This window comes from Tetrao urogallus (genome assembly GCF_951394365.1).
Source record: "Tetrao urogallus genome assembly, chromosome: 13".
NCBI lineage: Eukaryota > Metazoa > Chordata > Aves > Galliformes > Phasianidae > Tetrao > Tetrao urogallus.
The window spans coordinates 9,919,594-9,934,059 of NC_136826.1; the positions used below are offsets into that span (position 1 = coordinate 9,919,594).

The 14,466-nt window shown below is 41.9% G+C and overlaps 1 protein-coding gene across 1 annotated transcript; it reads left to right on the plus strand.

Annotated features, from left to right (window-relative positions):
* Nucleotides 1-6,282: 6,282 nt before the first annotated feature.
* LOC306951340 (TLR adapter interacting with SLC15A4 on the lysosome-like) lies at nucleotides 6,283-7,266 on the plus strand (the record flags this gene model as incomplete). Its single annotated transcript, XM_079541827.1, has 1 exon — nucleotides 6,283-7,266. The coding sequence occupies one exon, from the start codon at nucleotides 6,283-6,285 to the stop codon at nucleotides 7,264-7,266; it is 984 nt and encodes a 327-aa protein (XP_079397953.1).
* Nucleotides 7,267-14,466: the final 7,200 nt, after the last annotated feature.

Genomic DNA, 14,466 nt, shown 5'->3' on the forward strand with positions numbered 1-14,466 from the left:
TTGTCCATTTTGTGTAAACTTCAAGAAGCTATTTTAATACAGATGTGGTTATACCCAGGAATCCAACTATTTAAAATATAGGGAAAAAAAGCAACTATCTAAAACCTTGTCAGATACAGGTTTAGTGCCTGTGTTGCCTCAAAAACATTACAGAAATACACAGCTTTTCAGTGTCTTTAAATTCTGGTTTCAGATGAAATTGTAGGTGGTGGTGTGTATTATAACCATTGTAGTCACTGTTGAAAGTTATGTTCTTTTGTAGGATGGATATTTAAGATTTGTAACACACTGTACAGATGATAAAAAAAAATGTCGTGTTTCTCATTTAAGTGATTTGTGAGGGCTCTTTCGACAAAGAAAAAGAGAGTGGGCTCTGGACAGCCTTTTTGTTGGCAAGTTCATCACACAGCTGCCTAAGCATGACTTGGTTACACGTTTATGTGCAAGACTCAGTGCACTTCAAAGAAATACATGCTGATTCCCAGGCAATGTTGCAATTAAGCCAAAATGGCCAGAAGTGGCATTTCCTTACCTGTGTAAGGGTGAACGCCTTTAATGTATTTCTCTACAAAAATACCAGTTCACACTGCTTATAGTGTTAGGCATTTTAATGCATGTTCAAGTAGTCATTAGATTCATATAGTATTTTTTCAAATGAGTAAAGTTAAATGTTGGAATAGCAAGAATTATTGCAATTATCCAAGATTTTTTTAAGGTTTAAAAGCTTATTTCCATTGCTATTGCCATATCATCAAGCTATTACAGGAATTGTGAACCCATTAAAGTGTCTTGTATTGGTGAATTTACCACGTGCAATATTAACCTGTCTGTTCTCCCAGTGCTCATGAGATAGCCTGAATTTCTTGGCCATGTTCTGCAAAAATGCAGATAATTACAAGTGCCCTGAAGGATAAGAAGCAGGTTTTAAAAATGTGTGAGTAATTTAAAATGCATTATGCACCACATAATGTACTTATCCCCTCAAAGCATCAAAATACAGAAAGGTAATTAGTCCTTGCTATAGTCAGAGGATCATTCTAATAGCTCTGCATACATATATTTTGATTTTCTTTGCTTTATGAAGAAACAGGTGGTACAGTTCAGCGAAAGACTGCAGTGTATCATGCGATGCGGTTATTTCCCATTTATGCTTTGAAATGTATGCAGTGCTTTTCAGAGACCTGACAAAATGGTTTACAGTTCATAGTTTTAAAGTCTCCAATTAGGAACAGGATAGAAGTAACAACTCCGGCTTACAAAGACGGTTTAAAGTGCAGTAATTAAATACTTCCTTCCCTGACGTCTCTTTGGGGCTTTTGTTCATTCACTGAAACCAATGATTTTGTCAACATCTGTTAAAACAGAAATGCAGCTACTTGCTGTGTTTGGAGAGCAGCTCTGCTTCTGCAGAGCTCACGTTGAGACTTCCAGAGATGCCAGAGGGAGCAGGACCTAGCACGGAGCCAAGTTAGGCACATACACGTTTATTTCACCTTTCATCTTTTCTGATTTGGGAGCCAGCAAGTTGGCTTAAAGCTTGCGCTTAAAAATGCAAGCACGCTGTCAAATTACACACAGATAGATTAATGTTGCTTTACCTTCAAAATTTACACATGCATTTGTGCTTTTTTTTATTAACAAGCTTTATCAGTAATTTCTGAATTTCTGTGAAATTTATTTTTAAGATCTTTTGAGTGTGGAAGTACTGTTGTACGTTTAGTGTCTTATTCTTGTTCACTGTAATTTCATCTTTCAAAATGGAGGTGATTTTTCTTTCTTCATATTTGTGTAATCTCTTTCTATGTCTAAACTGAAGGCCAAGTTTTTGAGAAAGTATTTCAGAATACTAAGCGAAGTCTTGCGAAGAAAGTGGAATTTGACACGCAAGTCAGTATCCTCATTCCGATTTCCTGTGTTTCCTGTGTAAGGAAAGTAAGTTTTGTGAATTACAGTCATTATTTGGAAGAAGCTGTAATTGAAAGTCACTGCTGAATTCTGTCAGTTCAGCGACCCAGAACGTTCTGAAATGAGGTCAGTCTCTGTTTCTGATGGTCGAGAGAATTACCAAGGTTAAGAAAGCGCACTCACTTTCCTGGTCTGGTCCCCCATCCTTGCCATATGGTAGCATTCAAACTGTATCAGCATTCCTAAGAAAGCTCTGTTGAGACAGACTGAATTACTTCTTTGTCCGGGGAACAAGGCAGCAACACAAAGTGAAAAATACCTAAAATATCTTTGTTGTGGGACTGTGTGACAATGTTGATGCAGACATCTTGTTTGAATTTGGCAGTGCTAGCAACGTGTTGCTCTATGCTACTTTTCTAGTTCACATACCTGAGTTAATGATGGACACAAGAACTGAATTTGTTCGTTTCTCATTGTATGTTTTCCTATGTAGATGGCAGGCAATCAGGACTTAACCTGTACTACTAACCATTCCTGTATCATTCCAATAAAACCGTTTTAGAATGCTTTCTCACACTATTGACTTTTTTGCATGCTTTATTTATGGTTTGAAGTGAACTGTAAGGTTAAAGAAGCGGAGTTTCCAAATGAAAATGCAAGATTTTGAAGTGCAGCATCCAAACAACACAAAGTCACATATCCATCGCTGCTGCATGTTGAATCTGCTGGATCTCTCACCCTTTGCAGCTAATGGGTTTTAATTACTTGGGATACACCTACTTGAAGTGAAATGTTTTCCACTCTTTGCTTAAGGCAGTTCCCAATTGAAAGCCGGGCAATCAACTTCACCCCGTGCCTGTAAAGCTTGCCAAACATTCCCAGTCGCTTTTTTGAGATGTGTAGTTCATTAGCTTTGTGCCGATTGCAAGGGGTTCTTCCCAGTGGTGGTATGACGCTATGCTTTGGTTCTAGGAGAAAACCAGTGCCGGTAACACAGTTACACTTCCGTCGGGGAAACAAACCCTGTGTGCGCACACAGTATTTCCCTAACTTGCTGTTTCAGGTTACAGCTGCAATCAGTGCAGTTCCTACGGATTAACGTGGGCTTTTACCCGTTTCTCGCTATTCTCGACCCGCATCTCATGGAAGACGCTGTGGTGTGACGCTACCATTCGGTACCACGAGCTGCACTACGCGCCTCACTCGCGGTCCCAATCCCACGCCCAGCTCCCCGCACCGCCAGCGCGCCGCTCACACCGGAATGGCGGCGCCGGCGGCAGCACCGCCCCGCTCCTCCCAGCGGTCGCTTCGTGCCGTTGCCACGGAGACCAGCCGCCACTCAGCGAACGTGGCGGGCCCGCCCCGCCATTCCGAATGGACGTCGCCTTTGTCAATCGGCTCTCCGCCCTGCCTTCCGCCTCTTTCGGGCTGCCGGGGCGGAGGGGAATGGCGGCGGTGCGCTTGAGGGGTGCCGCGGTCGGGTGGTTCTGGTCGTTACGGCTCTCAGTGCCGTCCTTCTTCGCGCGCTGCAGCGGCCCCAGAGGCGCGTGCCCCGGGTTAGGGAGCTCCTGTCCCGAGTTCACCAGCGCACAGCAGCAGCGCCCCCTGGCTGCAGCGCGGCAGCCGCGCTGGGGCAAAGCGGCGCCCCAGGCGTGGCACCGCCGCTCTGCGTCCGGGCTGGGAGGAGCAGCGCAGCCTGTGAGATATTAATACTTCCTAGTAAGAACAAAAAAAAAGCGTACTTAGCCGCTTGTTTGCGGCTGTGTGCTGTGACAGGAGATGGAGGACGCAGGGAGCAGGCAGGGCGGGCGGCGGCAGGGAGCTGGAACGAAAAACCGCGTTCGGGGTATGTGGAGATGTGCAGAAAGGAGCTTGGAAACGGGCAGGCAGTGGGGCTGCTGGAAGGAGGCACTGCTGGTTCCAAGGGAAATGAGCGGTTGAAGTGGCTGTGCCTGGAAAAAAAAAAATGTATCAACTCCTACTTCATGTTTGTATGCACAGAAGGTGTGCGTTTTGACCTGGAATTAGGGGCTTTGTTTACCTGCTGCTATGGTTATTGTTTATGTAGGCAGGTTGCTCTGAAAGCAATGCCCTCAATTTATTTCCATGGAAACTACAACAGATACAAAGAGCACAGTAACACTGGTAGAGCAAATTCTCGGCTACAAAACGCTGTTTTTCAACACAGTCACCACCATCAGCTGTGTATTTTCACCTGTAATGAACAAGAGCCTGTGTGCCATGCTCATACAAATTGCACCAATGGAGGTGAGCCAGTGCTGCTGTCACTGCTGCTGAAACGTAGCACCTGCTGCCTCGCTGGGCCACATCCGCTGTTGGAATCCAGAAATGTTCGTTGGGTGTCAATGAATGTCAGTAGGTGCCATTTGCTGCATGGAGGAATTAAATTCCACCCCGTGGCTTCAAATGCCCTTCCATGTCAGACGCCGTTCTGTCAGTCTGCCCCTCTGCTGCTGTCTGTCACACGGCAACAGAATCTCATGGGATATTGGAAGGAAGGTTCAGCCCCCACTGCCGTCCCACCAGCATCTGCCTGTGACACTGTGGGCCGACATCAAAGCTTAGTAAGCACTACTTTCAGAGCAGCCCTTGTAATGTTGTAATTGTGTAATCTTATTTTTCCATGTGTGAATGAGACATCAAAATTTCATCTTCCTGTAATCATTGTAGTTCAGATTTAGCCTTGGGATTATGACGCTCATCTTGTTGACTCTGATTCTCCCGACTGCAATCTGCATTCAACTTCCAAAGCAGCTTTTGTTCTGTCTTGTTCTTATTTTGTGTTTGCAAATACAAGGTTTTTCTAATGTAAGGTGATCTGATGGGTAAAGATACAGATTTCCAGCCCCAGGGTAGAACTGAAATGAAGGATGACTTATTTTAATCACTCCTGACTAATTTAGCTAACTTCAATTCTTTCTCTCCCCCTCTCCCTTGTTTTGGTGTTTTGTTGAAGTTGCTTCACAAAGTTGTCAATTTCTTTCCACCAGGAAGAGTTTGCAAGGCTATAAATTTAGCTGTTTGTTCCAAAAAAAGAAATGGTATAAATAACTAAACTTACACAGAAGTGGTCCTTGGAATTCAGTTTCGTTTTTGAACAGCCTGGTGACATACAGACTGAGCTTTTAGTAATCCTTGTTGATTTTAAGTGGCACATTTTGGTACTTCCTATCTGGTCAGCATTGTACCTCAGTCAGAAACATCTCAGTTCATGTTTGTAACGTCCTCTTTCAGATTTGCTGCCATTCCTTACTCAGAGACTGCACACTTTTTCCAGTGGGATCGCTTCTGTTTTATAGGAAAACAAAATGGGGAACTGAATCACATGTATTCCAGTTATTGCTCACACAGCAGTGAAGAAAAAGTATGGGAGACTGTTCCCTTAGAGCAGCTGTAGTCGGGGACTTACTGGCTATGTAACAATCCAGCTTTCTAACTCTGCTGGAATTGGTAAGTCTGAGCTTGTTGTACTCTTATATTTTCATTCACCCTCCTCTGCCCCCCCCCCCCCCCCCCCCCCACTATGGTTTGTTCCAGAATGCAGGCACTATTTATTTAAAAGAGAATGTAATTTTTCTATAATGACCACATTTTAGCTTTTATATTAGCACTGTAAGCATTTTCAAAGCAATATAGCAACATTTGCAACCATTGATGTTCAACAAGCTTTAGATTGCTGAGTGCCCTTGTCTCTTGAAAACAATACTTAAGTTTCCTAAGTCCCTTAAGAGCTTAAGAAAATGTTGTCAACAGTAGGTGAATTGAAAAGCAATGATAAATAATCATAAAATGTACCCGATTTTTTCTGAGACCTATCAGCTAACTTGATTATTTCTGTGCATTTTGCAAATCTGTAAAACCTTTAAGTCCGACTTGGATTTTTATTTCCTTCCAGTGTCAGCTCTTGAGAGCATAGAAATTGTCTTCCTATGGAAAAAGTTGTTTCGTAACTGATGATAATGATGTAGCCATCAAATGAAATCGCTTTGCAGGTATTTATGTGAATCCTTACCCACTAACAACTCGTGAGTATCATCTCTCTCAGCTAGCCACAATGCAGAAGAGATACCTAGGTACAGAAGTGTGTTACTAGAGGTGAACAACCTAGCGAATGCCCTTCCTGTATCTCCTCACCTGAGTATAGATTAGATGCTTAGAAAAACAGTTTGCTTTTTATTAAAATAAATATTCTAGAGAAAAAGCAAAATCACAATCTGTCTTCATAAAATATACATTGTTCATTTTATACTGTAATTAATATTTTCCAAATGAGCTTAGAGTACTTTTCTCATCTTTCTTTCACTCATAGAACTACATGGAATTCTGGTGATTAGACTGTTACTCACACTTGTCATCATGTTGGCAGAAGGCATCTTAACTAGGCTCATATATAAAGATATCTGTCATCAAGATAAGCCTCACAAATCTCATGCAGCCAAAAAGGATAAAGAGGGAATCTGGAGAGAGAAACTTGTAGACAACCCAAAAATTAAAGGATCTGATGATGGACTTGAGAATCTGGACAAGATCTCTGCTGGAAGCAACAAAATGGAAAACAAGAATGGTCTTCAACAGAGATCCGCAGCAGATCCTGCGAAGAGTCAAACGGCAGCGATTGGGAGAACCGTGTCACGAGCTTTGTGTGTCCCTGAAAGAGAACAAAGTAATGAACAGACGGATTTGTGTCGATCCTGGTCTTGCAACAGCATTTATCAAAACTACCCTGACTTACATATTGGGGGAGACCACGTGGGAGACCATACCTGTGATTCAGGTTGTGTTTTGGACCATGTGTGTGATGACCTTTCTGACGGCCCCGTTATACTGTCTGTAGATATTCCTCTTGGTCAGTCTCCCCTGTGTGAGCATCCTGAAAAGCCAGGTGTAAATTTCCTGTCTGGAGACGAAGCTGGAGAAATGAGCATGATGTTCTGTGAGGAGCCTCTTTCAAACTCTCAGCTCAACGACTATATGGAAGCAAAAGTGGCGGAGCTCTATAAGCAGCTTTTTGAAGAAATCTTGACCAGGTGTGGTTCTGTAAGAAACCTCCTCACTTGCAGTTTAGTAAGAAGTAATGTGGATCAGATAAGCTCTCAGATATCCCAGGAGCAGAACATAGAAACATCAAAAGCCAGAGAAGTGCTCTTACAGTCTTTAGCTTTGTTTAGTTTGCACAACACTACCAATAGAAGTAGCTCTGAGTTCAGTACTCCAAATTTGCAAATATCAAACCCAGCAGGTGTGAAAAAATGCTGCAGGACGTGGCTTGAATCGTGTCTGAACTGCTCAGCTGAAGAGATGAATACAGGTCACTTACCAGTGTTTCATTCTAAGGATTAGATTGGAAAATGAAAGCATGTAGACACCACAGACTTAATGGCTTAAGCCATACTTTGTCTACGATGATCATTGGCAGAGTGAAAACGTAAAGGTCTCTGTTCTCTTTTTTCTCATGCAGAATTTGAAATGCATTCATCTCTAAAATTCTATTTGATTTCCCTGTAAAAATGTGTATGACCTCCTTGTAAGACTCTGTCTGTATGAGTAATGTACTCATGTTTCATTGGATTTACTCCTGCAAAAGTATTCAATCAAGGCAGAAGTGCTGCTAAAACTTTTATCTGAGAGACTGATCCACCCATCTCTACGTAAGAGTCCTTGCTGGACTTTGGATTGTGCTGTAGAGCTGAAGCTCAAGTTTTGGGTATTCAAGTACAAATTTTGTTCTGCAAAGCTTGATTGCAGTGGCTGGGAAAAGATTTCTTTGGTTTGAAAATCTTGTCAGCAGATGGAGATGCTCAGGACTGAATTATTTCGTGTCTGGAATCATACACAGGAAATGTATCAACATGAAACATCAATCAAGACACTCATTGCATATGTATGTTGATACTGCATAGATGAGTGTGTCACAAAGAACATCTAGGTGAGGTAGCTGATCAAGAATTTTAAAATATTTTCTGTAAAAATGTTTTAAATAAATTTTACTTCTTTGATGAAATCCTCTCAGCTTTCCTTTGGCGTGTTATATATTCAGTTTGTATTTTTGGTAAGTGGACTCTGTATTTCTTTGAAAATGAAGCTCGTGCAACCTCAGCAAGCTAACACTACTGCAGCATTCCTGGAAATCTTCCTTCATCTTCATTTGGAAATGTAAATGTACTTCTTGATATGAAAATGTCATTACTTAGCATTCAAACCTATTTTCTTCTTTTTTTTGTTTTGTTTCTTCTTGGCAAGCATTTCAACTGAAAATTAATCACTGTCTCACCATTATGAAATGATGATGAGACTAATGAGACTAATAATTTATTTTCTTCTACTAAGGAAAGCTCTTCACATGCACTATTTGACACACCTACAGTTCTGGGTTTGCAATCATGAAATCCAATTCTGAAATATACCAACAAACTATATTTATGGAACTACAAGCTTCCAAAACATCTGCTGATGTACTCATCAAGTCACTTCATCCGGGTCACAGCGGCACTCAGTGCATCGATATGGGATGAGTTACACAGCAGAGCTGCTCAGTGAACTTCCATCGAACACCTGATGTAATCCAAAACCAAGGTTGTTTTTGAGACATCTCTTAAACTCTGATGCAAAATATGCATTTTTAAAATCTCTGTCAACCCTTCAGGAGAATATGAAAGATCTTGTGATCTCTAGGTAATAATACATCAAATGCAAACGTATTTGTGTTTGTAAATCAAGGCCCTTGACATCTGATCATTCCTTTGAAGAGATCAAAGTTGGTGGTTTTTGTTTTTTTTTTAATCCAGCATCTTCAGTTCTTGTGCTTTTTTAAAATCAAGTGCTGGATTTTATAATGAAAATACCACTGAGCATGAAAGAATACCCCAGAACACTGAGAAGATCTGAATTCACAAGGGATTAACCTTGGGGCTCTTGAATTCAAGTAATTTAGCTTCATTAGTTGGTTGGTTTTTTTTTTTGTTGTTTGTTTGTTTTTGTGATAGAAACTGCGTGTTAGGGCTTAGAGTTAAAACTGTACCTGTTTTGGCCTATACAGGGAAAGAAATTTGAAGGAGAAAAAAAGTACACTGAACCCTTCATGAGCTCTAAGTCTGCAACGATTGCAGTTTCATGGCATGGGGCTTTTTGTAGGGGTAGCACAGAGACATCAGTGTGGGCACTCATTGTATGTAATGTCACACAGTCTGCTAAACGTAGCAGCATACGTTATGGAAAGGGAACTACAAAACTTTCATGTAACCAAGATTTTAACCCTTTCTAAAACCTTTCAATCTCTTTTAGGATTAGTGGAACTTGAGTAAAGTGATTTTCTGTACATAAGAGCTAACACACATTCAGATGCAAGCACATGGACTTAATAGTTTATGCACATTCAAATTTGAGACCAAACCTCAAAGCTCCCAAATGAAACCAACCAAACAGCTAGCAGACAAGGCTGCTATGTTAGATCTTCTGAGTGAGCATCAAGCCAATTCAGAATCAGGGGGGTGAATACCCCTGCTTGTGAGGTGTTTGGGGCTTGCAATTATAGAAAGGCAGACAATATGCTTCTCTTGAACTGCCCTGATCACTGGGCATTCATTTTCCTAAGCTGCCTTTGAAAATAAATCCTATTTCTGCTCTTTGCGTCCAGTCTTGAATGCCTAACTTTTAGTCTTCTGTGTTTTTTTTTGCAGGCAGTCTTCAATGTGAGGTAGGCTTTTACAGGTAGTGGTGGGCGTGGGGTGTAGGGTGGATATTTTGAGTGTATAAAGAGAAACTGATGTCATTTGGGGACCAGCAGGATTGAGAAGGTTTTGCTCTTGTAGGAAAAGCAATCTGGGTGACCCAAGTAAGCACCCTTCTCTCCAGATGAAAATGACAAGCAAAGACAATCTCTACAGAGCATGTGGCAAGTAATTAAATACAATTAAACTCATACATGAGAAGACCTGAAGTGAACCTCCTTTGCCTGATCAAAAATTCCCATTGACGTTAGTAGTGTGAGAAGTCATAGTGAAGCTGGTTCCTGTTTTCTAGCAGGATGACACAGAAGTCACTTGGCTTTTAGTGTGCCTTGCCCTGATCCCACATGTCTCATTAATCACCTTTGCTGCACTCACATGCAAGTCAGAAGTCCAGTGGAAGAGGCCAAAGGGCTTCATTAAATTCTGGAGGAGTCCAGAATGGGCAGCATTGAAGTGTTCCTTGGTAGAGGTGCAGAGAAAAAGTTAACTGAAGGTGAGGTGAAAAAATTTCAGGTGGGTTTGCAATTAACTGTGAAAAAAAGTGCTCTATGGCTTTTGTGCTGCCCTGGCTTCATCTTTAATTCTCCCTGGGACATATTTATAGTTCAGTCCAACCTCCTGAAAGAAGTTAATTGCACAAGGTTCTTCCTCAGGATGTATAGAAGTCAGAGTTTAAAGCTGAGGTCCAGGTCCTTGTGTTCTCTGTTCTTCCTCCCAGCCCTGCGGAATGCATTAGAGCAAAGCTGTGCTTCTCTCCTCCCAGCCTCAAGATGGGGACCCTGCATCTTCAGCTCACTGCAGCTCAGCACCAACAGCAGCACGGCAAGAGCTGCACTGTTGTGAACTGCTGCATCAGGACAGGCCTTGCTGGCCCCGCTCCTCTTGTCATTGAGCAACGGAGTGGTGGAAGGGAATATGGAAATGGATGTTCTGCATTTGGCAGAACCCAGCCTTACCACAAAGCTCCATCGATCCCAAACCATGTCAGGGCTGTTTTCAGAGCTCTTTTTTGAGTCACTTTTCTATGTGGACAATTTTAACTATAACGTAAATGTTAGAATGAAAACACAACGCAGCGAGCCATGTTGTGAGAAAAGCTTGTTATCTGTAGCTTTGATTAGAATTACAGTCCTTACTGTAAGCTGATGGAGGCAACAAGTGTGTCAGATTATTGTGGCAGCAGCTATACTGAAACCAGCCCTGCTGTGGGTACAGATGAAGCTGCTGTAAAGGAAATACACGACATTTTGCAGGCATACTTTCGAGTTTTGTTTTTCAAACAGAAAAAATATGAGATGATTTGGTTTTTAGAATTTAAATAAACGCAGAAGGTAGAGGATGGAAAAGCAAAATGCATTTTCATGTATCTACTCCTATAGGAAACTTGCAGGTAAATGTGCATTTAACATACATTACCATGGAGTAGGTTTTGTTACTGATGTTATACAATTCTGCCCATAGAAAAGTATTGTCTGTGTAGTTTTCCTGATATTTCTTACTCAGATTTAATAAAAAATGCAAATAATATCTCAGAATTGAGACTTACTTAAGAAGAGATCCCTGCACTGTTGCAGAGTACATTTTAGGAAAAAAATCATGTAATTTCTAAAAAGATGAGACAAATACAAACTTACAGTTCACTTAGATACCATTCTTAGTTCCATTTTATTTTAAGTGATATATTTTAATTCATTGCATGTTGAATTTATTTATTTATTTAAACAAAGATATTGAATCACATTGTAGATTTAAACGAGTAAATCTCCATCAGCTGTGCTGGAGCTCTGCCTGTTTTCACTAACAGGAAAAATGGCTCCATGAACTCCAATTACACAGGAAAATCACTTACAAGGTGTGCTTTTCCAGACTGCTGGAGGACAGCAGATGGATTTCATTACCAATGAAAGCAGTGCCTTATTTTACAGGTCACACACATGGGGCCACATTCTGACTGGCAGCTCTGCTTATGTGTGTGCCAGAAAATCTGAACTGGAAGGAGAAATTGTGGCAGGGAATTTGCAGCTTTCGTTTCCAGTTCTCATTCAGCATTCCTGCAGGGAAGTGTTCATTGAGTGCTACAACCCTGAAGGTCTGGTTTTTCATTTTGCACATTGCTCCTGTTCTACCTACAAGCTTCTAAAATGTAGGCATTTGATGTAACTCTTTTTTTTTTTTTTTTTTTTTTTTTTAATCAGAAGAACTCACTGCCATATCTCCATGGGGTTAATTGTTAATTTATTTGTAACCACCCCAGCCCCCTATGGGGTACCACTCTGGTGCGTGCTGCCTGCGGGCCTTGTGGGGATGTTAGAGAATTGGGTACTGCCCTTTGGATCCCAGCAGCTCAGCGGCCCTCCTTCCCAATGCCCTCCCCCTGGCACGTTGTTCCACATATGGGCTGTAGGTATTGCCCCTCTTGTAAAAAAAACTCTGCCCTCTTTTGTCAACCGTGTCTATCAGGACAGTATTTCATTTTCCTTATGCTGGTCACACGGTGCTCCAAGCATCAGCTTTGCTGTGAATGTAAGTCTTTTTCCACTGAAGTTCTTTGCTTTGCTTAACCACAGTGGCTGGAATTCACTCCCCAGGCCTTTGTATCAGGCTTTTCTGCAACATCTCAGGTTCTGCTGTATCCAGGTGTAGGAAACCCCATAAGGAGGGCTTTGCAAGTCCGAAAGCACAATATAGAGCTGAGTGTTTTCTTTCACATAAATAATAAGACCTTAAGTTATGGGAAATGGCTGCTTTACCAAAGCAAAACAAAGCTGGTTGTTCTCAGAGTGCTGAGGGCAGTGATGGTCTCAGAAGGCTCTTGGCTCTGTGACAGGGTTGGTTGGGTTATACACGCAAATACACTTTGTATCAGAGGATTTACAAGTAAACAACTCCATAATTCTAAATATGCCATGGAATGCTGCTGACATGTAAGTTCTGACTTAGGTTTTAGGGGTCCTCAGAAAGATTCTTGTTTTGTGCAATAATATGATTAACGCACTGTGCTGGTGGCTTTTTTTGTTCTTATTCCCCATCTGTACTGACAACATACTTCTGCTTTCCATTGCTGAATTTCTATTGCATGCTGTGCTGCTGACCAGATTCCTTCAGTGCTCTTTCCATTGCTCAAACCTATAAAACTGCTGTTTCTGTAGTTACGTACTACTTTGGGATGTGATGAAAGCTAATGAAGTCCTGAGCAGGCTGAGGGTATCAGATGGAAGCTTTGATCTCATTGTGTGTTCCAGGTCGTTCAGCTTTGTCAGGCAGTTCCTGTGGGTAAGCACAGTGTGCCACGTTGCCCAATGGGTGACTGATGAAGGTACTAAGATACCACTTCATAAGTAATATAAATACTGGATTAATTTTTTTTTTTTTTTTTAAAAACATTTCCTTCTTGAACTTGCATGCGTAAAGCTCTAGGAGAATAGCCAGTTACTGCTTGCCTGATGAGCAGTAAGGAGCAAGGCTGCGGAGATGTGGGCTGGGGCTTTTTCTGAGGCTTTTGGGGAAGTGCTTTCTGTTTCACTGTGTGCTTCCCTCACTGTCACTCATTGCTGCAGTTGTTCATTGATCCTGACATAGCTTTACCTTGTCCAAAGATCCTGAATTCTGTTTCATGTGGGAAGAGTGAGAAATCACAGGTGCCTGCTCGCACCTTTTTGTGTATATGAGATGCATGTTACTGCTTTGTTTCAAATGAAGGAAATCTGTGAATTGGGAACATAGCTGCAAACTGACTTCCAAGCAAGTCCTGGCTTCAAGTCTTAAATAAACAGATTTTGTTCGTTTTTATTCTCCTTTCCTTTTACTTGAATTAAAGAAAAATAACTTCACAGTTCTTGCTCTCTTTTCCAGGAAATGTTGCATATGCAAACGTTATGCAAGAGAGGCTGTGGGAAGATGTGTCTCAATATCTGCACTGGTGGTGTGCTCAGAAAGGAACTGACACAGTGCTATTTCCCTTTTCTAACCATTCACCACCCGGCTATTGAGCATGAATTGTGGAGCACTGGCTGCAGCAACACAGCTGCAGTAACCCAGCTCTCAGACAGACTTGCTGAATGTTTCTGGGTAACAAATATACCCCAGGAGGTAGCTATCTGCTTATGTTTATTCCCCAGGAAGAAACCCCAGGCTGCATTAAGCCACTGCAGGACCTTAGAAGTGTGTTTCCCCAGCAGCATGGCTGGCAGCGAGGCCACCTGTGGGTGCTGGTCGCCCTATCAGGCTGAAGTCTCAGGGTTAATTGTATCATTGGTAAATAGATGGATTTCTGGAGGCACAGTGTGCTCCACACCTCCAAAGTGAAGAATTTCTGTACTACTGTATAGTCTTGGAGCTGCTGTGCATTCTTGGATCTACCAATTCACAGTGCAAGCTTTAGTGCAAGTGATGCCGCATAGTGTCTGCTCCAATTGCTTCTTGTTCCTCTTTGGCTCTTATTTTGTGATTGCAGAACTGTGATAGTGGTGAACCATGACAGCTGTTATTTTCAGCATTTGGTTTGTCTGGACTAGTGCATTTTCCTGGTGGGTGATCTGTGGTTTGGTCAGGGAACAGACACAGCTGAGTGAAGGGGCAGAACCCAGTGGGCTGGGAGGCTTTCTTCCCACACAGCTGTGTCTGCCACCCAACTTCACAAAAAGGCTGAAATGGTGGCAGAGCAGCGCTAACAGTAAAGATACAGGCTTTCCCAGGTAGAATGATGAAAAAAAAAAACAAACTGAAGGCCATTTAGCTTACTGTTTGTTTAAGCAGTTGCTCAGAGTGCTCGAGCTCTTACTGACAAAAGCGGTATCCAAACAGAAGTTGGTGC